The following is a 26,715-nucleotide window of genomic DNA, read 5'->3' on the forward strand; positions in this document are numbered from 1 at the left end:
AGTAAATTAAAAAAATTTCATATAATTTGACACATTATAGAAAAATTATTTTACAAAATAATTTAAAAAATAACTTTACTAATTAATTAAATTAATATGATAAATGAATACAGTACTATTAATTTAATTAATTAATTATTTAAAGGATTTATATGTTAATTATTTTAATTTTTTATTAAAAATAAAAAATTAAATATTTCAACTAAATAAAAAATATTAGAAATTAAATTATAATTAAAAAACTAAATTGTAAGAGGAGTCAAAACTTTTAACACTAATTTATTAATTTGATTTATATTTTTTAATGTCACTGATTATATAATTTATATATATTAAACATATTTATATTAATTTGTTTATAAAATAAATGAATAATATAATAATTTAGGAAATAAATATTTTTGTTAAAACTAGTTAGGTAATTTTTTAAAATACATTAATTTTAAAAGGAAAAAAAAATAATTTACAAAAAAATTAAGAAAATAAATTTTAATTCTATCCCATTTGTGCTATTCTAGTTCTTGCTGCCTACCCGTTCGTTCTTTTTGCACATCATAAAACGTGACTCTCCAATCTCAACAACTCGGTTTATTCCTATCCAAACGCGAGTGCCTGCAAATCTACGCGAAGGTCACTTATGATAATCGAAAACCAATCAGAATGGGGCCACTGACATCCCAGGGGCTACGTGTCAGTTTCTAACTCGATCACTGAAAACAGAAGATAGTTGCGTCGCGGTGGATTTCTTCCCATCGCGAAAACAATTCACCTGCAAATTACCGAAGAGGAACAGTAACAGAAATGAAACTTCCTAGTCACCTATAAACGGGAGAAAGAAAAAAGAAAAAAATATCTTTTTATCAGACGGTATTTGTGTGGCTTAGGCGAAGCTGAATCTCTCTCTCTCTCTAGATTATCTCTTGAGCTGCCATGGTATTTGAAATCTATCGGTTGTGTGTTCGCCATCGAAACGCTTCCCGGCAACAGGACACAACGCAAAAACTCCATTGATTGAGAGGATTGAAAGAGACAATCTTGCAATTCTTTGCTCAGCAGAAAGCTTTATCTGTTTCTCTTCCGCCATCCCTTCCTTGTCTGATCAAAAGAGCGTTGTTTGATTCTGTAATCTTGAGCCTTGCGGTGTGTGCTGTACCTGTTGTTTTAATGCCTGGTTGATTCAATGAGATTATTCTGTTCTATTACAAATGGCCTGTGCTTCGTCCATGTCAGGTGCGCTCTTTCTTTCTTCCTTTCTTTTTCTCTATCGTAAGTCTAGTTAATCATTTGTCCCTTGTTCGGTTGCCGCGCAAATGTGGAGAGGTCGAATTAGTAAGTTCTTTTTTTTTTCTTTAAGAATGCCTACTGACGATTGCCCGCTGAACTTGCGTAGTACATCCATTTGTTTTGATAGTTAGCTAATTTTAGTTCAGATTTTCCATTTGCTAGCATAGATTACTGTTTAGCAGCAAGTAAGACCAATTGCCTTTTATCTTCTTAGTAACTGAAAGAGTTATGAAAAATTACTATCTATTGTCTCCTTTTCGTTTCTTTTATTGGGGTTTTTAATTCCTTTTTTCAATATTATAATATTGTAGTTTCTGTGGAATGCGTGAACGTATGTAAGTTGACAAAAGGAGAAGGTAATGGGAGATACGACTGCAATGCTTTCTCATGTGCGTGGAAAGCTCCGAGGGTTTTGACTGGATTTCTGGCAAGCACCGCTCATCCTCCACAGTGTCCGTCGGCCTTACATGGACGAAGTGGACGAAAATATCGCATCAGATATGTAAGCCTCTCTACTATGGTATATCTTATTATCGACATATAAGTAGAGTTGTTATTAGCCTTTTAATTGATTTAGTCTGATTTAGGTTACGGGACTATGCCAGACAAGAGTCAGGAGAGTTTTCTCTTTTTTTTTCTGGAAATCTATAATTTGGAAGCTTCATTGCTTGTTGAACTTGTAATGCAATTTTTTTAATTGCAGTTTTTTTGCAGTGAAATACTAATAAGGGTCAATTAGCAATAAATCTATGATTGCTTCTTATGATCTTGTTCCAGCTATAATTCTCGTATAGTCAAGCTTATTGAGCTTTCATGAAATTCAGGATCATAAGATTGAAACAGTATTAGGAAACAAAGGAACTTGAAGCAAAGTTCATGAGTGATGACTGAACATATAGATCTCAGACTTAGTGTGTTAAGTTTGAAATGCATAGTAGTAATAAATTATAATGTATCCAGGAATATTCTTGATGTTGATTCAGGAGTATTAAATGAGATCGATTTCACTACCTGGAAATACCTTGTAAAATATTTTACGGTAAAATAGTTGGCTTCTTAATGGTACAGAGTTGAATGGAGCTGACTTTATATTTTGTCTGGATGGAACTAAGTTATTATTACACAACTTTTGATTCGTCTGATCTTTTTCCAGCTATGATGCTTGTACAGACAAGCTTGTTTGCTTTCTAATACCTTTTCAACCATGTGCTCTTGGCAGAGGTCTGAACACTTCGATGCAGGTGGCTTGTTTTCCACTGAGTCATCAGACTTTGTGCTTTCACAACTCTTCAGATTGAACTTATTTCATGTTGCTATTAAAAGATGGCAGTTGTGTTGCTCTTCATCAATCTCCTCGGAAGACTTTGATGAAGTTTCTCCTGAAAGCTTGTGGGAGGTATAATTGACTGTTTTTAAACCATTGTATTGCTATGTCACTTGTCAAATTGGGATATTCATTGATGAAGTCCTTGCTTTCCTGAACATGGCTTGGTTGTTGGCTCAGGATCTTAAGCGCACTATATCTTACCTTTCGCCCAAGGAACTGGAATTGGTACAGAATGCTCTTAAGGTAGGGCTTCTGCTCCATAAGTAATTGTCTTATCTGTTAGGCAAGTTTGATATTTCATTATTATTGTTATTTTTTTTCAGTGGTTACTGCCAGTTAGATATGTTTTTTTTTCTTTTGGTACAGCTGGCTTTTGAAGCACATGATGGTCAAAAAAGGCGTAGTGGAGAGCCCTTCATCATTCATCCAGTAGAAGTTGCACGAATTCTTGGTGAACTTGTGAGTTATTAAACTTTAAAAAAAAATTCTCTCAACAATCGTCTCTAAGTTGGAACTTTTCTCAAACTTAGCTCTGGGCTGATCTTCCTTAGGAATTGGATTGGGAGTCTATTGCTGCTGGATTACTTCATGATACAGTTGAAGATACTAATGTTGTTACATTTGAAAGAATAGAGGAGGAATTCGGCTCTACTGTACGGCACATTGTAGAAGGAGAGACTAAGGTGCTTTGATTTATCTATTTGTTTATTTTTTAAACAAATCTTCTTTTTTAATGGTTTGAAACGTGATGTTGGACAAACCTCCACATTTAGAAAAATGTTGGATTGTTTATAGTCGTTTTTATGTCCTCTTCTAATTAGGTTTCAAAGTTAGGAAAGTTGAAGTGTACGAATGAAAATGATTCTGTGCAAGATGTGAAAGCTGATGACCTGCGCCAGATGTTTCTAGCCATGACGGAGGAGGTATAACCTAAGAATTGTATTTGTTGGTTGTGTTATTGTTTATGTTGGAAACTGATAGCAACTGAGATTGCTTCTAGGTCCGGGTTATCATTGTCAAGTTAGCTGACAGGTTACATAACATGCGTACTCTTTCCCACATGCCTCCGCATAAGCAGGTGCAATATTATTAGTCAGTTGCAATTTTTTAAAACTATAGACCAAATAATCGATATTCTAACATTGCTAGTTTATCTTCAGTCCAGCATTTCAAGGGAGACACTGCAGGTGTTTGCTCCTTTGGCTAAATTGTTAGGGATGTATCAAATAAAGGTAAGCATCTGGAAATCTTATGGAATCATATCAATTCCCGTTCTGTTTGATTATAGGCTTTCGGAGTAAACATTACATAGATACTTTATTTTTCGAAAGATGCTAAATCATTGTCTGCTAGTTTGAGTCTGCACTTTAACAATGTTACACTGATGCCAGTTTAAATGAAGGCTCAAAAATGAATTCAGAACTAATTTGCAAGTAGAAATGATTTAAAAATCTCATTTCATCTTTAAGAAGCTTGCTTATTTAAGTCCCATTTCTTGTTAATGGTTCCGTGACCTTCTAATTGGATTTTGTATTTTTGGATAACATCTGCAGTCTGAACTTGAAAACTTGTCCTTCATGTATACAAATGCTGAAGATTACGCGAAGGTCAGGAGAAGAGTTGCAGATCTCTATAAAGATCACGAAAAGGAACTTCTCGAGGTAATTGTCAGGCCCCAAATAGTGGTTAGAATTTGTTACACATAATTAGTTAGGTTGTTTTAATTAGTTAGAAATTAGTTTCAATTAGTTACTTTTTTGCTATAAAAGATGGTGTTGCAATCCAGAAAATATATGAATGATTTCAAATTTCTCTCTAAAGTAATTCCTCTTTTCTCTTCATTTACCTTACTCTTTCTTCTCCCTAAATTCTAATTCTGCTCTCATCTTCTTTTAATTTTTTTCTGTTTCTCCTGCAATTCTTCTTCTTCCTTTATTTTTTCACTGATCAGGACAGATTCCTGACAGTAATTTAATTGTATAGCTAACCAAATAGAAATTTGCGGAAGTTATTTAGATGAATCTTGAGGAATTTCAGAATTCGGATTCTAAACTTTTAAAGAATGTTTTTTATGTATAAATAGGGTTAAATTAGGTTCAAGGGAATTAAAGTAAAATACATCCTTTGTATTAATTGTAGCTTTCCTTTTGCTTATCCATAGAAAGTGTATATATGAGGACGTATAATTGAAAGAAAATACAATGCAATTATTCTCGACGGTTGTTGTGGAAGCTCTATTTAATTAGTCTTAGTTGTCCTAAAACCTAAATTATATTGGAGGTTATGTCTCAAATCACTGATACAAATTCCCACATGAAAAATTCTGCACAAATTAATGGAGAATTCCAACCAGTCTTAGTTGTTTATCGTTTCAATAGAAAAAATTAATTGAATTGATTATAATTGATTAAGATCATCATAAAAGAAGGAAAAAATCAGCTACATTCTGGGCACCGGACCAAAACCAGGAGACCCAAATTTTGATGCATGGGATGTAGAGAATTAAGTGATAATAACTTGACTCTGGAACCCAGTGACACCAGAGATAAACAATACCGTTATGTTCTTACCCAACACTAACGAAGTATGAGATTCAATCAAAGAAACCTTTTCCGAAGTAATAGATGCAGCCCTAATCTATGATTTGACTGTAAAAACTTCATTAGCAACATAGGGAAATAAATTAGTCACAGGGTACACTAACCTATTAAAAATCTGGTGGCAGTAGCTTGATCAATATTTTGCTTCACAATGAAAAGCAAGAAAGATGACACTACCCTGAAGAAGATGGTGGAGAAAGACAGAGGCATATCAGTTCATAGCAAAACTCAATGAAGAATACGATCAGGTAAGAACTCAGATCTTGGAAAAAGAAGAGATGTCATCTCTGAATGAGATAATATCCCTTGTTAGTGCTGAAGAAAGCATGAGATATTATGCTAGAAACCTACTCTACTAACAACTCAACAATGACAACTAAAGCTTCTAAAGCGCGTCAGTAAGTGGAAGAGCTGAGTAACAATGAAAACCCAGGAGAGGAGGATAATTTATAGTGTACCTCCTGTAAGAAACTTCGATACACCAGGGAAAAATGCTGGAAGCTCTATTTCAAGCAAAGAATGAGGTAACAAGAACTCCCTGTCGAAGCCTTACAAACAAGCCCATGCAGTTAATCTCCAGGAAGAAGAGAAACCCACTGAAACATCATGTGTCCAAATGAGCCATATAGTTCTTTCTCAAATAAGCCTTCTGTTCCCCCATCATGTGTACAGCTTATAATACATAAAACATCATGTGTCCAAATAATCACCTCTTTACACATGAAACATTATGTGTAAGGCTTATCACAAACAAACTCATTACCCAATCATCATGTGTCCACACTCCACAACAAAATGGGATAGTGGAACAAAAGAATAATCACCTCCTTGCTACTACTTGAGTCTTCTTATTTCATAATCATATTACTAAACAGTATTGAAGGGAAGCAGCTATTGCTATTACTTACACTATTAATTGATTACTCTTTACATCCTATTTAGATTGTGGTGAATGATAGACAATTAATGTATGGTACTTCACGGGTGTGAGAAAATCATGTTTGTTTCAACTTCCAATAGTAGCAAACGGTATTTGATCGACAAATTTGGAATAGATTTCAAAACCACCGAATGGATGGTATGTGATCGACAGATTACTTTTTTTTTCTCTTATACCTCATATAATATATTTAATTCTATTTTTATCCTCACAAATGAAATTTTATTGATGATTAATTTTTTAAATAATATTAATTAATAAATTAATTCATAATATATGATTATTTCAAATACATTTTAATTTTTTATTTGTTGAAATAATTTTAGATTTAATATAATAATATATAATTATAACCATTTGTTTTTAATATATAAATAATTTAATTTTTATTAAAATTAAATTAATGTGATAATATAAATAATTATTATTTATTTTATTAAATATAAAAATTTAATTTAATTATATATAATAATTATTTATTTAAATACAAATGTAATTATATTGGTAAACAATTTTTTTTTTTTTTCATTTCATCCTTTTTATATACCATTTGCTATTACATATAATAGGTAAAGGTAAATTAGTAATTTAACTGAAAATACAATCATACCATCCAATCATCCAAACGAAAATGTCGTTAACATACATTAATATACAATTATTCAAATATAAAAAAGTTTTGTTATTCTCATCCTGTATCATTGTCATCCAATCACTGCCATTGTCATATATTAATTAACAATCACTAAAATTTATCCAAATAGGGTGTTAGTGTTCTTGATTTTAAGAGTTTTTTGGAAATCCTTTCCAAAACGTACCAAGAAGTTAGTTTCACAAACCATTCAGTCCCTCAGATATTTGGTTTGTTGCGTTTGTTCATATCATAGCCACTAAAGAGAGAAACTTGATCATAGAGCTTTAATATGTGTGTTTGTGGGTACTTTTTTTCTCAAAAGGGGTACAAGTGTTATTGTCTACTCACACAAAAATTTTATATGTCTGTGGATGTTACCTTTGTTGCGATAGAATCTTATTTTACCTAACATAGGGAGTTTATGTTGGAAGATAAGAGTATAGATCTTTCACTTGATCTCAACTTTCCACAATTATTGCTCATACCAGATTTACCATCTAAGAAACCTTACATGATTCAAGAGTTACTTTGGCGCATTCAAAGAGGAAGAATCCAAATCCTTAGCTGATGTAGGGTCAAGCATCAAAAGTTAGTTCTGGAACTAAGGTAAGTCCCAAAAATCTTACCCAACCTGATATTGATGTGCCCATTGCAATCCATAAAAGAAACAGGAAATGCATCAAATATCCATTGTATCCAATTTCACAGTTTGTTCTCATGAATTTTAATACTAAGTTTATTCCTAATGCTGTATTTGAGACATTATCGTATGAGAAATGAAAAAATGTTATAGTTGTTAAAATGCAGACACTAGAAAAGAACCAAATATGGACGTCGTGGACTTGAGCATAGGAAAGAAGCCTGTGGGATGCAAGTGGGTGTTAACCATAAAATACAAAGTTGATGGAATAATTGAAAGGTACAAAGTAAGGCTAGTAGGTAAAGGCTATATCCAAACTTGGGATGGACTATTAAGAGAAATTCGCACTAGTTGCAAAAATGAATACAATGCAATTTTGCTATCTCTATTTGCCCACTTTAACTTGCAGTTACAACAATTTGATGTTTAAAATGAATTTTGCACAGAGAGTTAGAAGAAGAGATTTACATGGAGATCCACTAGGATTTGTCAATGAAACGGGTACAAACAAAGTGTTTTAAACTAAAGAATGTATTTTTTTGGCTTAAGCAGTCACTCTAAGCGTAGTTTGGTAGATTTGTCAAAGTAATGTTCGGCATAGGATACAAGCAGAGTTAGGGAGATCACATTATGTTTATCAAGCACTCAGATTCAAGAGGAATTATTGCTCTCTTAGTATATGCTGATCATATTATTAAGACAAAGGATGATGAAGAAGAAAAACTTAGACTCAACCGTTGCCTTGCCAAGAGGGTTGAAATTAAGGACTTGGGAAACTTGAAGCAGTTCTTGGTGATCAAAGTAGCTTATTCAAAATCAAGAATGTTCATCTCACAGTAGAAATACATAAATGATTTGTTGAAAGATATAGGTGAACTAATATGTAAACCAACTAGTACGCTTATTGACCCCCCTTATTATAAGTTGGGACAAGCGAAGAAGGATATAAAAATAAATAAAGGGATGTACCAAAGACTAGTTGGGAGGTCAATTTATTTATCACATACAAGACTTAATATTGCTTATGAAGTGTGATAAACCAATTCATGCACAACTCTAAGAGAGACATTTACAGGTAGTTTATAGAGTACTTCACTATCTAAATGGGACACTTGGGAAAAGTATAATGTTTACAAGGAATGACAGGTTGATCCTTGAAGATTATACGAATGTAGACTAAACCAGATCAATGGTGGATAGAAAATTTACTATAGATTATTGCACATTTCTTAAGGGTAACTTGGAGGAATAAAAAACATAATGTAGTTGTAAGATCTGGCGCAAATCAGAATTCTGAGTAATAATACAAGGGGTATGTGAGTTAAGTAGGATGACGTAATGACTCTTTACTGTGACAATGAATTGGTAATAAATATTGCTCACACGCCTATACAACATGATAAGATAAAACACATTAAAGTTGATAGACATTCTATCAAGGAAAAACTATATAGTAGGATGATATGTACTCCCTATGTGCCCACCAAGTTACAAATTTGCTGACATGTTGACTAAAGCCTTGAGTAATCCAGCATTCTAGACTATTATTATTAAGTTGAGGATGGATAACATTTATCCTTAATTTGAGGGAGAGCGTTAAAAAATGTATTTTATATATAAATGGGGTTGAATTAGGTTAAAGGGTATTAAACTAAAATACATATTTTTGTAATTAATTGTAACTTTTTTTTTTTCTTATCCCTAGAACTCGTATGTATAGACATATATTACTCAATGAGAATACAACATAGTTATTCATTAAAAAAAACCAACCTTAGATGTGTTTTAACCATTGTTGATCAAGGTTAAGATATCCTTCCCTCCTTATGTTAGGCAAACAAAATTTTAATGAAGAAGATTGAGGATGATCAATTCTTGGACCTCATGACTGTCAAGACTGAAGTTCGTTCGGCATGTAAGGAGCCCTACAGGTGAGTTCTCATTACCACTTTTGTTTTCTAATGTTTTCCGAGTCATTGTGAGCACTATTGTCTCCAGATTTGAGATGGATTTTTTTGCATCCAGTGATAACCATTCTTGTTCTTGCAGCATTTATAAAGCAGTTCTCAAATCTAAAGGATCAATTAATGAGGTCAACCAAATTGCGCAGGTTTGTCATTGAACTTGCCCCAAACTGTATAAAATTACCAAATGATAAAAGTGCTGTTATGGGTTTTTTTTTTCTGTTTCTTACTTATTGCTCCCTTTCAATTCTGACCAGCTTCGTATTATCATAAAGCCCAAGCCTTCTGTTGGGAATGGACCTCTGTGCAGTCCACAGCTGGTGAATTCTTCTCCAAAATAATTGGGCCCTCCTCTGCACACTGTTCTTGGTGCATATATGACTTTCTCATTGTTTTATTTTGCAGATATGCTATCATGTTCTGGGGTTGGTGCATGGAATCTGGACACCTATTCCCCGAACTGTGTGTATCTGGCCTTTTCTTTTTCTCTTGAATCTGATTGTTCAAACACTTTTTTGGTGAAAAGACTGCTCAAATACTTAGTATCTTAATATTGTTTTTTCTTTTTTTGTTATTCTTTTTTTTTCTTTCCCCCTTTCACAACAGATGAAAGACTATATTGCAACACCAAAACCTAATGGTTACCAAAGCCTTCATACAACTGTCATTCCATTTCTATATGAGAGTATGTTCCGCCTGGAAGTTCAGGTATTCTTTGATACTTTTATTTTGGTCATGTTGTGGGAACAAGGGTGTCTTGGTTTGAGTTTATTCTGCTTTCAACCCTCCTATCAGTAGCATGTATATTGTATCATATATCAAGGGTAAAGACTTCAGTATCAAAAATAATGTTTTGATCATCTGTCCCATCTTTCACAGATTAGAACTGAAGAAATGGATTTGATAGCTGAGAGAGGCATTGCTGCTCATTATAGTGGAAGATTTTTTGTTACAGGCTTAGTGGGACATGTGAAGCTATATGGTAGAAGTTCGAGAGGGAAGACAGTTTCTCTGAACAATGCAAACATTGCGCTTAGGGTATCTTTCCTGCTTTAAGCAAAGGCACTGATATTTAGGAATCATTAGTCTTGGTAAATCCTTTTTATGTTCCCTAACTTGAAAGCTAATTTTATGGATGAAGTCCTTTTCTTTCCTCTAGGTTGGCTGGCTTAACGCAATCAGAGAGTGGCAAGAGGAGTTTGTTGGCAACATGAGCTCTAGGGAATTTGTTGATACTGTCACTAGAGATCTTTTAGGTAGTCGTGTTTTTGTCTTCACACCGAGGGGAGAGGTAAAATATATCAAAATAATCTTGCTTCTAAAAGTTATATGAAATTTCACAAGTAATTGTTGTTTACGAGGTTCTTGTTACATGGCTCCATCTGAATCCAGATAAAAAATCTACCCAAAGGGGCAACTGTTGTTGATTATGCTTATATGATACACACTGAAGTTGGGAACAAAATGGTGGCTGCCAAGGTTATCATTTTTATTCCCACTTAGTTTCATGCTTTGTTTCTTTAAGATCCTTTCTAATGTAATTCCTTTAGAAAGGGAAAAGGGAACATAATAACCTAAAACTAATACTTTATTTTTGTGAGCTGCAGGTCAATGGTAATCTGGTTTCCCCCGCACATGTTCTTGCCAATGCAGAAGTCGTGGAAATAATCACTTACAGTGTTAGTATCTATTCCTTTATACCTTCATTGTAGTGGTGAAGCTATAATATGAAGGATGCAAATCCTGTCTCAGATTTAATTTTCCTTTGCATGAGAGTGAATATAGAAATTCCTGTTGTGTGGCCTAACTGAATTTGGAGACTAATTTCTATTCGTCAGCAGGCTCCCCTTTCTCTTTAGGTTTTTTCAGTTACAGGTATCAGCACATTAGATCTATATCCTGCAAAATGAAAATAGTGAATCACGGTCAGGATTGAGCACACATCAAGTTTCTATTCTGCTGTGGACTTGAGCGCTTTTAGTAGTTTTGTTGAGAATAAAACTACTAGACTCTTGAGTTTTCCAGTGTTCATAAACTCTTCTTTTGCGTGTTTATGTTCTTCTACCTCTTCCTCTTTTGAACTTTTAAAAGTTAAATTACTTTCTCATATGACTTCATATGCCCCGAAAAAATTCTCTCATTATGGCTTTATATCTGAGGAATTTGTTTCTTATAATATCAGGCACTTTCAAGCAAATCAGCTTTTCAAAGGCACAAGCAATGGTTGCAACATGCAAAAACACGCAGCGCAAGACATAAAATTATGAAAGTAGGTATAATTTGGGAGTGAAGATAGATTTAATTTATTAGCTGTTTGAAAGGTCTCCAGTTTCTCATTGAAGCTTTATTTTGTTCAAGTTCTTAAGGGAGCAAGCTGCACTATCTGCTGCTGAAATAACGATGGATCAAGTAAATAACTTTGTTGCTGATTCTGAGGACAGCGAAGTGGAAGAGGTCCCAGATAATTCCAAAAAAACCAAACCTTTGTGGGAGAAAATTCTAATGAACGTCTTAGAGTTTTCATCACCTGGAAGAAGTTGTGAAGATGCATTTCCCACTAAAACTGGTGGCATTTGGGTCCCTAAGGTGAATGGCAAACACAACAAGCATGTGCAGCATTCAAGCATGAAGGACAAGGAGTTGTTGTCAGAAGGAAATGGTGTTGCAAAAGTATTACCTGCCAGCTTTCCAGTGTACACAGAAGTCTTGCCTGGTTTAGAAAGTTGGCAAACTAGTAAAATTACTGCTTGGCACAATCTCGAAGGGCATTCCATTCTTTGGTTCTGTGTGGTCTGCATAGATCGAAAAGGTAATATTTATTGGACATAATCATGGTTGAGAGAGAAAGAACTCATAATCCTTGGGACTAGCAATTAGCTTATAATGTTCTGAAAAATTTTGATTATCCTGTTCATCTTAAAAATATGTTCTTTTGGAGAGTTCATCCACTTGCATCTGAATCTGAATATGTTCTTGCAATGTGGGGTTTTTCAGTCAATCTATTATGAGCCATTCTTTCATTTAAAAAATTAATAATTTGTAAAATTAATTTCAGGAATTATGGGTGAAGTTACCACAGCGTTGGCAGATGTTGATATCACCATATGTTCTTGTTTGGTGAGATTGGTTGATTTATCTAATATGCTGTCTGTCCTGGCGGTTAATGATATTTACAAATATGCTTGATTTTCTGTTTGTAGGCTGAGATTGACAGAGGAAGGGGAATGGCTGTTATGCTATTTCACGTGGAAGGGAATATTGAAAGCTTGGTAGTGTGCTAGTTAATGCACTCTTAGTATATTTTCTTTTGACAGTGCTCTCCTGACCTTTCTTTTTTCTAGGACCTATTTATAATTTGACTGTCACCCAAATAGTGGTGAGAGTTGAGAGCGTCTGATGCTAATTGCGTAATTCTCTCCTTCCCAGGTTAATGCTTGCTCGAATGTGGATCTAATACTTGGTGTTTTGGGATGGTCTACTGGTTGTAGCTGGCCAAGCTCACTGGAGGGATCTCGATTTCTTGAGTGCTAGCTGATCAATTAAAGCCAATTAGTCCAATTAGGTCATTCAGGAGTCTAAAAGTTGGGTCTGAAAATTTTGTCCCAAAAGAAATAGAGATTGTGGTGTTTCGTTACAGATTTTGGGTAGTTAGCTCCATAGTTCTACCTATTTGTTTTAACTCGACAAAAATAAACTAGCAAAGAGCCAATTGAGCTCTTTCTGGATTCAGGGCATTGTATATAGAGAAAAGAGTGATAGAATCAAAGAAACATATATACTTGTAGAGATACTTGCAGTGAGAGGATGGCAAAATAGTCATACAAAGGTTGATTGTACAATGAGTTTTCTTTCCATTTTGCTACCGTTATCTTCTTCTATTCCTTATTTAGTATACTCTTCACCAATCTCTTGTTTCTATGCTGCATTTAGTTTTTATCATTCATTTTCTTCAAATTTCATGGCATATTGGCATTGCTCATCTGTCCGTTGGAGGGTGTGGTATTAAAAACAGAGCCAATTGACCTAAATGATAAGTTGCAGCTATTTAGATATGGACCCTTTATCATCAAATTCTTATCTTGTATGTAGATGTTGAAGCCATTTTTCCCCAAATAATAAAATAAAGAATAAAGGTAGCTAGGTGAACTTTGGCATACGACCTAACTTATTTCCCCACTTTGTTGTCTCGCCATTTCCATGTCTGGAAATGACTGACTAATCGTAACCAAAAGTTTTGATTGTCATGATATATAGTTCCATTTTTGAAGTTATTACAATTTGAACTACTTTTAGCTTTTTGTTTGTTGTATAAAACTATCAGCTTTTTAGATTATTACCTTATAATTCAATTTGTTTGAGTGTTGGACTTTAGAAATTTAGATATGAATAAAAATACCTGAGTTTTGAACAGCAAACTGTCAAGAGCTGCTGATGAGTCTTCAGAATAATATCATTTCTATTACAATGGATTCTTGTTGATTACTATCACCAAGTGAAAGAAGAAATTTCTTCAAAGAGTTTCTGGTTAAATTATTATTATTATTTTTTTTTTAAAAAAAAGAAGTGTAGTGGAAAAAAGGAAAATAGTTGTCGTTTCTTTGTTGAATAGAGTTAAAGAGTGCTGGGGTGGTTTACTTTTGTTTTATGGTTTCGTTTGGTCTTTAATCTTCCATCATGTGGATGTTTCCTTTTTCCCCTTTTGTTAATGGATTCTGGATTCTGCTCCTCCCTCAAGATTGCACGCATCTTCCCTAATCTACTCTCCTCTTAGTAGTTATCCACGGTATTAGTAAACTTGCCAAGGCATATATGTCAGTCACCAGCAGCTACTTTTAACCACAAAAAAAAACTTCTCAACGTGTTGTGAGAAAATTTTAGTTGATAAATGATGTAATAAAAAATATTATGTTATACCAAAAAATCCGAGAAAATTCTTGAATCCATTGTGACATAGCAAACTGTGATTCATAATCTTACACATTTAAACTCTTCTTTCAATCCATTGTGACATAGCAAACTGGGATTCATAATCTTACACATTTAAACTCTTCTTTCAAAATAAAAACTAAAGTATACCAAATTTCTATTTAAACATCAGACTGCAGTTTATTTATATATATATATATATATTCAAAAATATTTTATTTTATTTTGATCCATCAAAAAATAAAATAAAATAAAATATAAGTTACAAATCTTGATTATTTTATCGGAACGAAAAATTAAATCATAAACGCAATGCGTAATTGAAATACAGACCATAAATTTTCAAACATGTATTAATCAGATTTGAGGAATGAAAATATGTTTCTAAATTGTTGGGGAAAAATTTAGAATTTGTATATGTTCCTAAACATATTATATTCTTTCCCATTTCTTACATGAAAAGTAAGAATTATTCATAATTACTATATTCGGTGTACAAATAAATCATCTTCATCTGTATACCCAATTTACATGTTCAGAGCAGAGCATAAGATCGTGTCCGTTGACTTTCATTTGAACCCACTAAGAGTCTCAACATTAAAGAGGTAACCAAGCAAATAAAGGAATACTAACAGTAGCAGCAGAAACGCCATGACTGATTGAACCCGAGCTCGCCCCTTCCTCCACCATTCATCTTCATCCTTCATCACGTTCACAACTTCCCCATGTGTTTCTCCCTCATTCAAAATCACCATTGAATTTTCCACCCTTGTTGCTCTGTTTTCATTTATTCTCGTTTCTTCATCGGTCTCTTCCACTAGATGGTCTGCAATGGTCGATTCAGATTTGGATTCAGGGGATGAGATTTCTGTGGTCTCTTCTGCCCAAACTGCTTCGTCGTTACATTCCATGGAAGAACTCCCACTCACTTCACAACTCTCCTGCTCTTTCTCCTTTATATTTTCTTCATTATCAACATCATCTTCTTCTTCTTCATCGTTCTTCACTCCATTGGTTTTCAGCAACTGTAAAACCTCTCCAGAGTCATTCATAATCAATTTCAGTTCTTCAAGGTTGCTGCAATCGTCGGAAGACGTGACGCTTTGTTCTGCCGAATCATCGGAAAGAAGAATTTCTTGATGACAGGACTCCGTGATTTCTTCGGAATCTTCATTCCGATTGTTATAGAGCGTGATCTTCGGATTATTCTCGTCTTCGCCATTGCTGATACACAGCTCTGCTTTCTCTTCCTGAACCAATTAATCCCTCAATGGTGCTATCAGTAATCAACAAGTAGAATGCAACACAATAACAGGGATGAAATTTACCGAGTTCAAACTCCGGATAGAAACAGATTCACAGGATTTGGTCTGTATTACTTCCGTCTTTGCTATTTGATGGAAGGTGAAACTAAAATCCATCACCACAGACAGGTAAAATCCAGATTTAACTCCAGAATCAAATACAAGAAATCAATTTCTCTCCGAAAATCTCATGTTACCTGTGATTCTCGGTTGGATTACTCTGAAGAATTAAAGGCAGCCCTTGAACTTGGCTGCCAGTTCCGCTTCCTTTATCCCGATCTCTTCTTGGTCTTCTTTTTTTCAACGCGAAAGCAGTTATCAAACCGGCGATAGCCAAAGCTCCGCCCCAGACGACCGCAGCCTCCACACCGACTCGGGGTTGTCGTGCTTGGTTGTTGCGTTTGTTGTGTGAGGTCCTGCGCTTCTCCATGTTGAAATACTCTGATTTGTAATGGTAGGTTCGAATGTAATAAAATGTGAAAAGGAAGATGATTAAAGCATGTGATTTACCGACTCTTGTAGGGGTTGAGTTTTTTTGGAGGAGAGGATTGAAGTATCAAAAAAAAAAAAAAAAACTGGAGCTTGATGACACCGGACTAACCTGAACCTGTTCAAGCAATCCGTAAGACTTTGTATTTCATTTGAAATTTACCAAGTTTAAATCTTAGAACTTGAAATGTTATAATTAATAGAATCATAAAAGTTGGAACTTTAAATATACTTTTTTATTAATTTATTGATGAGAACTGTACTAATTGAATTTAACTTCATCAAAATAAATTATTATGTTTATATTTCTGTAAGTTCCCTTCATTTATTTTTTTAATTTCAATTTCATTCCATTCAAACCGGTAACACGTGTTCTACTCTTATTCGTTTATTTTAATTAATGAATATTTATTAGTAACAAATTAATAAATTTTTTTCTCTTTTTATTTTTATTATTATTATTATATCTTAAAGTTGGGTTATTCTTTTTTGTTTTTCTTCAAAAAACTGAAGACAATAATATTGTGTTCTACAATTACTATGTTATTCAAAATATGAGACTGGCTAAAAGACTAATGAAAAATATAACTATAAAATAATTTTAAAAAAATTATACATAAAATATTAAAATTTGAATTTATACAAAATTTTATATGAGAAATGCTTCATTATTCTATTTCAATTATTTATAAAAATATGGTACTCAATACTTCTTATAATAAATATTTTATTTATTTCGGACCATTAAAAACTAAAACAAAATGAAATGAAAAATAAGTTACCAAGTCTCAGTAATTTTAATTATTTTATTGATTACCGTTGACTTTCATTTGAACCCACTAAGAGAATCACCATTAAAGAGTTAACCAAGCAAATATAGCAATGCTAAATACTAACAGTAGCAGCAGAAATGGCATGATTGACTGAAACCATTCATCTCATCATTCATCATCACCTTCACAATCTCCCCATTTATTTCTATCTCATTCAAAATCACCACTGAATTTTCTACTCTGGTTTCATTTACTCTTGTTTCTTCATCAGTCTCTTCCACCACATGGTCTCTAATGGTCGATTCATATTTGTATCCAGGGGATGAGATTTCAGTTGTCTCATCTGCCCAAACCGCTTCGTCGTTACATTGCATGGAAGAACTCGAACTCCCACTCCCACTCACTTCACACCTCTCCTGCTCTCTCTCTTTTATATTTTCGTCATTATCAATATCATCATCATCTTCTTCTTCATCGTTCTTCGCTCCAATGGTTTTCAGTAACTGTAAAACCTCTCCAGAGTCATTCATAATCAATTTCAGTTCTTCAAGGTTGCTGCAATCGTCGGGAGATGTGACGCTTTGTTCTGCCGAATCATCGGAAAGAAGGATTTGTTGATGACAGGACTCCGCGATTTCTTCATTCCGATCGTTATAGAGCATGACCTCTGGATTATTCTCGTCTTCGCCGTTAACGATCCACAGCTCTGCTTTCTCTTCCTGAACCAATTTATTACTCAACTATCAGTAATCAGCGAGTAGAATGCAACACAATAACAGACGTGAAATTTACCAAGATCAAACTCTGAGTAGAGACAGATTCACAGGATTCTGTCTGGATTATTTCCGTCTTTGCTATTCGATGGCCTGCGAAACTAAAGTCCATCACCACAGACAGGTGAACTCCAGATTAGTTCCAGAATCAAGTACAAGAAATCAATTTCTCCAAACGAATCTCATGTTACCTGTGATTCTCAGTTGGATTACTCTGGAGAATTAATGGCAGCCCTTGAACTTGGCTGTTACTTCCGCTTCCTTTATTCCGATCTCTTCTTCGTCTTCTTTTGTTCAAGGAAAAAGCAGTCATCAAACCGGCGACGGCCAGAGCTCCGGCCCAGACGACTGCAGCTTCTACACCGACCAACGATTGTCGTGCTTCATTGTTGCGTTTTTTGTGTGAGGTCCTGCGCTTCGCCATGTTAAAATATTGTATGGGCTCTGGGTTTTGTAATGGTAGGTTTGAATTTAATAATATGCGAAGAGGAAGAAGAAGATCAAAGCTTGTGATTTTGATGATTCTTATTTACCAAACACATTTAACTCGTTAGTGTATTAGGAGGTTGCATGAGTTAAGTTCCATTATCTAATGATTAATTAAATAAATTTAAATTTTATGTTAATGAGAATCTACTAATTATCTAATTTATTTTCATAAGTTTCCTTCCTTGATATAAATGATTTTTTCAGTTAATTCATGTGAGTAAATTGTAAAATATGTGTGCCTGCCTCAATGACGTCATTCAATTCAACCCAGTAAAACGTGTTCTAGTTCTAAAACAGTAATTAGCACACGTGTTTTAATTAATTAATATTTGAGTAAAAATCTCTTACTGAAACATATGAGAATCAAGTGGTTAAAGACCCATAAAAAAAGAAGGTAATTATAAAATACTTTTTAAGTAAATTGGAAAGAAAAAAAAAATTCAGAAATTGTCAATAAAAGTTTATTTAATTTAATAATTGAAGTAAAGAGGTTTCTATATAATTTAATAAATTTCTGAAATAAAAAATATTATTTTTCTATTTTTTGTTACAATTATATTTTTAAATAAGTGAGATCCGAGGAAGATCTATTAATTAATCTGGAAGAAAATCTTATTAATCTTGACTTAATTTCCACGTCGGAAATAACATGCCACGTAAGACATACACGTGGTAGAAACCTCTTTTTTTAATAAAAATAAGACAAAAATGGAAATTTTGCTGAAAGTTCCAAGTCAACTTGCCCGACGTGAATTACCGTTTTAACCCTTCTCATTTTCCTCCCCCCGCCACAACAAAACCCCGCGCCACCTGCTCTCCCCTCTTCATTACTTCACTTCTTCTTCATAGATCCTTTACAGTCTTCTTCATTAATATTATTATTTGTTTCGATTCAAGTTCCATCCGAACATGTGTGGCGGTGCTATTGTCGCCGATTTTATTCGTCGTATTCGTAGCCGGAGAAGCACCGCCGTTGAGCACTGGCCCGATTCCACTTCTGCCAATTCCGACTGTAATGACTCGGATAAGAAACTGAATCGACCGGAACCAACTCGCCACGAACCCGTCTCCCTCAAGAGGACTCTGCCGACATCAGGTGCCCGTATTTCTTCCTGCTTTTTTTTTTTTGGTTATGGGTCCTGACTCTGGAATTTTTTCAAACAGATGATGAGAAGCAGATGGAGAGGACGGCGAAGAGGCAGAAGAAGAATCTTTACAGAGGGATCAGGCAACGACCGTGGGGAAAATGGGCTGCGGAAATTCGTGACCCGACGAAAGGAGTCCGTGTTTGGCTGGGTACCTTCAACACAGCCGAGGAAGCAGCCCGAGCCTACGACAGAGAGGCCCGCAAGAGCCGCGGCAAGAAGTCGAAAGTCAATTTCCCCAGTGAAGACGATGAGTTCATCGTACCAACCCAAACAAAACACTACAACCACAACCCACTCGCTATCTCGACTCCTGCTCCTCCTCTGTATCAGACTCAAAACCGAAGAGCTAATTTTAACAGCGTTGGTTTTGGGTTCGGGTACGACCGGAACCAGGTCGCTTGTAATTCAACCGGATTCAGTGAGAATCACGCAGCTAATGCGACGACCCATGAAGCGGTCATTTCTTGTTGCGAGCAAAACTCGGGTATTGGGTCCGGTTCCGGGTCCAGATCGGATTGTGGTTACTCTTCTTCACCGGAATTCACCGGCCGCAACCAGAACTGCAACAACAATTGCGGAGTGAGGGTGAAGGAAGAAGAGCAGAAGGCGGAAGCAGAGGAGGAAGAAAACGAGGTGCAGAAATTGTCAGAGGAGCTAATGGCTACGAGAACTAGATGAAATTCCGTATCCTTCGACGACGCCCCTGCAGCTTCAAGTGCCGTGCAAGGGCGTCGTTTTCCGTCTGCTTTCAGTTCTTCCTTTCCGTTTCTTCAATTCTGAAATTGTGGACTGTGTTGTCGGATGTTGTGACTGTAAATTTAATGCGTAGTGTATGTGTATACATACATTTGTACTTTAGATTTTTTTGAAAAGAAAAATGAATTATGTGTTATGTGTTTATAGAAAAAAGCAATTAGATAAAAAAAAGTAAATGAATCTCTGAAAGAAAGTCATTTGGATGTTGGAGGGATTTAGGTTGACGCGAAAAGAAGGAGACGAAATACCAACTGCGGTGCTGACGGCTTGACTTTCTGGTATACTTTGTCTCTCTCGGCAGCGTGATGCCAGCATGTTGTAATAGTATGTGTTTTAAATTCCAATAAAATTAACAAAATATTCATTATTTTATATAATTAAGATTTAGTCAAATGTCAAACTCTTATTCACTTATATAATCTGCCACATAAATTTATTTATTTTGTGTTTTTTCTTTTTTTTTTTATTTTTTTAAATCATATTTGGATTTTAGTTGAGAGAAATTATAAGTAAATTCACATTTTAATAAAATATTATTAAAATAATCAACAATTAAATTTCTTATTAACTTAAAAAATATATATAATCATATGTAATATTATTTAAATTTTTGTTTAGAGTATAATATTTAATCAATTATTAATTGAGATTAGGAAGTGATTTAATTGGTTGCACGATGGAGATATATAGTAGATGAGGAATCTTTAAATTTTGGGCGGCAGCCACCCAATAACAAACAGTCATCATCCTCTCAAAATTTTTGCTCACATTAATTACAATTATAAGACCATATTATATAGTTAATCTAACTTAATGTTGTATGTGAAACAAACCTCTCCTACATATATATTAAGTGGGGGTGTACTTTTATTTTTATAATTATTTTAAAATATTTTTATTATATTATAATCGGTGAGATCATATAATCGAATGAGATTATTATGAGTATATTATAATGTTAAATTTAATTTAACGGTTAATGTAAAATAAGTCTTCCATCAAAAAAATAAAATTAATGTAACAACAACTAATTAATTATGTTATTAGTACATTTATTTTTTATAGAAAATTATATACTCTACTACTTTTATATTTATCATATTTTGAAAATATTTTTATTATATTATAATTTATGATATTATATATTTAAGTCAAACTGTATTTTTTAATATTATTTCTATTTAAAAATACTTTCATATGTTATAATTAGTATATGTATAATAACATAAATAAATTTAATAAAAAAAAGAAAAATAACATTTGAAAAAGAATTCATCAAACCCATTAATGATAACATGCTTTAAAGCATAGACTCAAATCTTAACATGCCAATGACTTACAAAACTTATTAGACTTACATCCCCAAGAACAAAAAACACTAATGAAATCAACGAATAGAATATCCAACCAAATCTCTTCAAACGAACTGTTCTTAATCATTATAAAGAAACAGAAACCGCCATTAATAACCATGTCCGGGAGCCGGTTCAGTTTTCGGGGTGAAGAAGAAAGGTCCTACTGAGTAGAGCTTCATGTATTTCTCGTTAAGAACGCGATAAGCAGAAAGTAAAGCACCAGTAATCCCTTTGTTGACATCACATGGAACATTACAGGTCTCCAGTGGCGACCTTTCAATAAATGCCTTGCACTCTTTGATCTTCAACTTTTCTCCCATATCTGATTCAGACACTTTCCCCAAGAAATAACCCTTTTCATCCGCTGGACAACTGGATACTGTAACTGGAGCTCTCTCATACCCATTTTCATCCTCTACCAGACATTTTATCTTTGCAACAGCTCCTGTTTTTTCACATTAAATCATATATTTTAAAACAAAGAAAGTAAAGATAACTGTATATATATAATTAAGAAACAACACAGTTATGTATATGTGCGTGTACAAGTATATGTACCTTGAATTGGGTAGTACTTGAGGCCTGATTTACACAGAACAAAACCTTCAAAACCAATACTGACTTCCTTTTCTTCTTCTTGGTACTTTGGCTTCTTTGAAAATCCATAACTGACTTCTACTCCTTCCTCATAACCATGACTATTCTTCTTTTCTTCCTCTGCACCATAATTACCTGCATAACCTTTCTTTTCTTTTTCTTTCTCGTCTTCATCATCATGGTTTTCTTTCTGCTTCCATTCATACTCAATGCTCTTCTTTGTCTCTTCTAGCTTCGGCTTTAGGCTATAACCATATTTCTTCACTTCTTCTTCTTCTACAGGCTTGGACTTGGGTTCATAGGCGCCATCGTTTTGTGCAACGTGATCTGGTTTTGGCTTCAAGTCATACTTTTCTGGGTCTTGGTTTTTAGGGTTTGGGGTACTGTAGCCATAGTCATTGGCAGAGGCAATGACTAGCAACAGCGGAAAGAGCACCAAAGAGGTTAGGAAGAAGAAACGGGTGAGAGCCATTCAGTACTATTGTTGGGGTTTGAGATTGAAAAGCTCAAAGTGTTTTGGATGAGTGTATGGAGTGCGAAAATTATGTCGTTTTATAGGGAGGAGAGAGCAGTTAGTTGAGTATTTTAATATTAAAATGTTTGAGTAACTTGCTTGCACGATAGCCAGAAATTGCAGACGTTTGTGCATGAACCAACATCAGTCTTTCACTCTCTGTCTCATTTTAGCATAATTTGTTGTCAGCCGCTTTGATGGGATTTTGCAGTATATAAATATATACACACACTACATATATATTAATTGTCTTTTAGGTCATTTTCTTAAATACCAACACAATTGTCTTTCATATCATCTCATATATATTTCACTTGCATGCATCTATATATTTTCACTTGTAAGTTATTTTTGTACTATAATTGATATCTATGTAATATGCTGTAATGCCTCGTTTTTTTTTTTTAATGGCGTAGTTTAAGACAATCTCACAATCGAATACGAAAATATCATTCCAAATCCATCACATACATAGAAACCTTAACGCAATCCATTATTCAAAATCAAAATAAATCTACAAGCCTACATGTAACATCACAATGAAATATAAGTTTATAGACTCCCAACAGACACACTATCTGCACTACTACAAATTTTTACACACATCAATCATGCTAAATAAAGAAAACATTCTTGTTCTGTTCCTCTATCCGCTAGGCTCGGAAATCAGCAACTTCGATCCCGACTCCCTTCCTACTTTATCTGTGAATAATAAAGAGTAAGTACATACAACTCAGTACAATAAAAATTAAGTTATAAATATCATATACAACAATGAGGAACTCAGTGTTTCTATATGTACTCCACCTACTTAACCTAATACCTATCATTGGTAATTTAAATATTATGCATGTTAATTATAACCATCTCTCAATGTCCCCCAACTGTCCAAATATTCTCACCCATCACCAGTATCGGCGATCATCTATGCACCGGCGACTAAACCCCTTCCCCGTCGGAGTCTCCTGACCATCACCACTATCGGCGATCAACTTACTTCTTCTAGGTAACGACAACCAACATCAGCGTCCCCCAATACTACTAACTCAAGAACAATACCATCCTGTTCTCACTCTACCACCTTGTCCTAAAGCTTTCCTATACCTTTAACTTGTATACCGAAACTACACGCGTCTCTCTATAGGATACACACTAACACTTAAGACACCCACACCAGTAATGTTCCCTTGCCAACTATTAAATTTACAGCAGTTATACCAACCTATATACAACCCACACCCTCACACTACACAGCTACACCACTAACCCCCCTCCCCCTACGCAGCTACACCCACACACCTCTATCCTGCCACCTCACACCCACGCTCTACATGCCTCTCTTTCCTCCACCCAAATTTCTCGCATCCACACACTCCACCCTTCCTGCCTACCTCCACTCACAACCACACACCACTTTCTCTCTTACACAAATCCACCTCACTCACCAAATCCCTCATTCTCTCTCCTTCCATAGCCTACTGTAAATACTCCACTTACAAATCCCGAAACCACCTCTCTCTCACGGACCTCACTCACACACCGCATTCCTTCTTCTCTCTCCTCCCGCGGACTCCTCCCATACTTCCACTCATACTCACACTAAATCCTCTCTCCCACGCGGACCTCACTCACACACTGCGTTCTTTCCTCTCTCTCCTTCCGCAGTCCCCTCCATAAACCTCCATTCATGCTCACATAAGATCTCCTCCCTCTCACGAACCTCACACACTGCACACCTTCTTTTCTCTCCTCCCGCAGCCTAGCCTCCTCCATATGCCCCCGTTCATACTCAACATCTCCTCTCCCTCACGTACCTCACTCGCCCGCCACATTCCTTCTTCTTTCTCCATCCGCGGTCTTCTCTACACACCTCCACTCTTACTCACACAAAATCCTCCACCTACGGCCGACATTTTAAATCTACATCGCATGAAACTTAAAGTTTACCGTACCTCCTATCTCTATCTTTCTTCTTCCCGTGGCTCGCTCCGTCGTCGTCTTCTTTCTCGTCCTCTCTCTTCTCTCATTCCTCTCCGCTCCGGCTCCTCTCTCTCTCTCGAACCTTCTCTTCCCCCCGATCTCTCTTCTCTTCCCCCCGATCTCTCTTCTCTCTTTTCTTCCTTTCCTTTCCTCCTATTTTTCTTTTCTTTTTTCCTTTTCTTTTCTTTTTTTTCCTTCTCGTCTCCTATTTATACCCCACCTATTACCCATCCTGCCCGTCCATCTCGCCTCATCCTAACCGTTCACTCCCTCTTCTCCAAACGATGTCGTTTCCTCCTCCTCGTCACCAAACGACACCGTTTCCTCCAAACGACGTCGTTTCCTCCTCCTTTTCTCCAAACGACTCTGTTTCCCCCTCCTCTTCTCCAACCGGTACCGTTTCACTCTAACTATCTCTATATACACCTATATACATACCTGCCAAAATATTTTTTTTTCCTTACATTCAGTTACTACATATACTTTCCCCCAAAAAATAAAAATTGGTCCCTCAAATTTTGTTAACTTACCTCCAAAAAATTTCGGATAATTTCGTCTCATCTTATCCTCCCGTTCCCATGTTGCTTCCTCATTCATGTAATGTCTCCATTATATCTTCACCATAGGTATCACCCTACTTCTCAACTTCATTTCTTGTCGCTCGAGAACCCGGATCGGTTCCTCTTTATAAGACAAGTCTTTCTCCAAAGGTAACGATTCATACCTTATAATATGATTTAGATCCAGGTGATATTTCTGTAATAGGGATACGTGGAATACATTGTGAACTCCACTATACCGAGGAGGAAGCGCTATCTTGTACGCAACCACCCTCACCTTCTCCAAAATTTCAAACGGCCCTATGAAACGGAGACTTAACTTCCATTTCTTCCCAAACCTCAACAAACCTTTCATGGGAGATACTTTCAGAAACACATGATCCCCTACTACAAAGCTCAAATCTCTCCTGCGATTGTCTACGTATCCCTTTTGTCTACTTTGGGCAGCTTGTAAATTATGTCGTATCACCAACACTTTAGCCGTAGTTTCCTCCACCATTTCTGGTCCCAACAACTGTCTCTCTCCCACTTCATCCCAACACACCAGCGACCTATAGAGCCTACCATACAAAGCTTCATAAGGAGCCATCCTGATGCTATTATGATAACTATTATTGTATGTAAACTCTATTAAGGGCAATATATCCTCCCAATCTCCCTCCATATTGATAATATATGCTCGCAACATATCCTCCAATACCTGTATCGTCCTCTCCGTCTATCCATCCGTTTGCGGGTGAAAAGCTGTGCTGAAATTCAATTTAGTACCTAAAGCCTGTTGTAAACCTCTCCAAAACCTAGGGGTGAATCGGGAATCCCGATCGGAAACAATCGATACGGGAATATCTTGTAACCTTACCACCTCTTTGACATAGTCTGGCCAACAGCTCCACTGAATCAGTCACCTTCATTGCTAAGAAATGAAAAGATTTAGTTAGACAATCAACTACCACCCAAATACTATTATGTTTTTTACGGTTCCTTGGCAACCCGGTCACAAAATACATGGAGACATGTTCCAACTTCCACTCGGGTATGGGTAAAGGCTGCAACAAAACCCCAGGCCTCTGATGTTCCACTTTCACTTGCTGGCATATCAAACACTTTGACACATACTCGGCCACATCTCTCTTCATGCCCCTCGACCAGAAACTTTTCTGTAAGTTCTTGTACATCTTAGTACTTTTCGGGTGTATGAAAAATTTGGTATTATGTGTCTCACTAAGTATTTCTTATCGTATTGTGCGATCACTAGGAACACACATTATAGTTTGAAACCTGAGTACCCCATCACCTTCCATCCCAAAATCCCTTATTGTCCCCTGTTGGATTCTCTGCATCTCGGTGTCCACCATCTACCCTTCTCTGATTTTCTGAACCAAGGTAGGTTGTGCCCTTAAACTAGCCACATACCATCCATTATTCCCCTCCTGAATACATAGTTGTTGCATGGCTTCCCGTAACCTCCACTCAAATACCATCAAATGAGCCAGCACCCCTGGTACTATTACGATTGAGGGCATCTGCCACAACATTTTTCTGTCCGAGGTGATACCTGATTGTACAGTCGAAATCTTTCAACAGATCCATCCATTTCCTCTGTCGCATATTCAACTCCCGCTGGGTAAACAAATATTGTAAACTCTTATGATCCGTGTAAAT

General features: G+C 35.4%; 5 protein-coding genes across 5 annotated transcripts; 2 read left to right on the forward strand and 3 right to left on the reverse strand.

Annotated features, from left to right (window-relative positions):
* Positions 1-847: 847 nt before the first annotated feature.
* Positions 848-13,228, forward strand: RSH1 (RELA/SPOT homolog 1). The gene is made up of 24 exons (XM_088219582.1): positions 848-1,230; positions 1,596-1,786; positions 2,504-2,680; positions 2,789-2,854; positions 2,978-3,070; positions 3,163-3,294; positions 3,433-3,534; positions 3,612-3,689; positions 3,772-3,843; positions 4,165-4,272; positions 9,259-9,356; positions 9,475-9,535; positions 9,647-9,709; positions 9,795-9,851; positions 9,996-10,097; positions 10,269-10,427; positions 10,549-10,680; positions 10,782-10,868; positions 10,997-11,068; positions 11,572-11,658; positions 11,748-12,198; positions 12,445-12,506; positions 12,590-12,658; positions 12,816-13,228. Exons 1-24 carry the CDS (start codon positions 1,206-1,208, stop codon positions 12,918-12,920), a joined length of 2,649 nt encoding a protein of 882 aa, XP_088075708.1. The 5' UTR covers positions 848-1,205; the 3' UTR covers positions 12,921-13,228.
* A 1,505-nt stretch (positions 13,229-14,733) lies between these two features.
* Positions 14,734-16,286, reverse strand: LOC110808143 (uncharacterized). The gene is made up of 3 exons (XM_022033529.2): positions 15,817-16,286; positions 15,644-15,725; positions 14,734-15,565 (listed from the first exon to the last, which is right to left on the reverse strand). The coding sequence occupies exons 1-3, from the start codon at positions 16,047-16,049 to the stop codon at positions 14,885-14,887; spliced, it is 996 nt and encodes a 331-aa protein (XP_021889221.2). The 5' UTR covers positions 16,050-16,286; the 3' UTR covers positions 14,734-14,884.
* A 600-nt stretch (positions 16,287-16,886) lies between these two features.
* LOC110808119 (uncharacterized) lies at positions 16,887-18,165 on the reverse strand. Its single transcript, XM_022033489.2, has 3 exons — positions 17,846-18,165; positions 17,674-17,755; positions 16,887-17,600 (listed from the first exon to the last, which is right to left on the reverse strand). The coding sequence occupies exons 1-3, from the start codon at positions 18,076-18,078 to the stop codon at positions 17,001-17,003; spliced, it is 915 nt and encodes a 304-aa protein (XP_021889181.2). The 5' UTR covers positions 18,079-18,165; the 3' UTR covers positions 16,887-17,000.
* A 793-nt stretch (positions 18,166-18,958) lies between these two features.
* On the forward strand, positions 18,959-20,183 carry LOC110808135 (ethylene-responsive transcription factor RAP2-2-like). The gene is made up of 2 exons (XM_022033514.2): positions 18,959-19,239; positions 19,308-20,183. The coding sequence occupies exons 1-2, from the start codon at positions 19,053-19,055 to the stop codon at positions 19,967-19,969; spliced, it is 849 nt and encodes a 282-aa protein (XP_021889206.2). The 5' UTR covers positions 18,959-19,052; the 3' UTR covers positions 19,970-20,183.
* A 1,118-nt stretch (positions 20,184-21,301) lies between these two features.
* Positions 21,302-22,636, reverse strand: LOC110808120 (uncharacterized). The gene is made up of 2 exons (XM_022033490.2): positions 21,961-22,636; positions 21,302-21,847 (listed from the first exon to the last, which is right to left on the reverse strand). The coding sequence occupies exons 1-2, from the start codon at positions 22,469-22,471 to the stop codon at positions 21,510-21,512; spliced, it is 849 nt and encodes a 282-aa protein (XP_021889182.2). The 5' UTR covers positions 22,472-22,636; the 3' UTR covers positions 21,302-21,509.
* Positions 22,637-26,715: the final 4,079 nt, after the last annotated feature.

This window comes from Carica papaya, chromosome 5 (assembly GCF_054855325.1).
Source record: "Carica papaya isolate Zhongbai chromosome 5, ASM5485532v1, whole genome shotgun sequence".
Lineage (NCBI taxonomy): Eukaryota > Viridiplantae > Streptophyta > Magnoliopsida > Brassicales > Caricaceae > Carica > Carica papaya.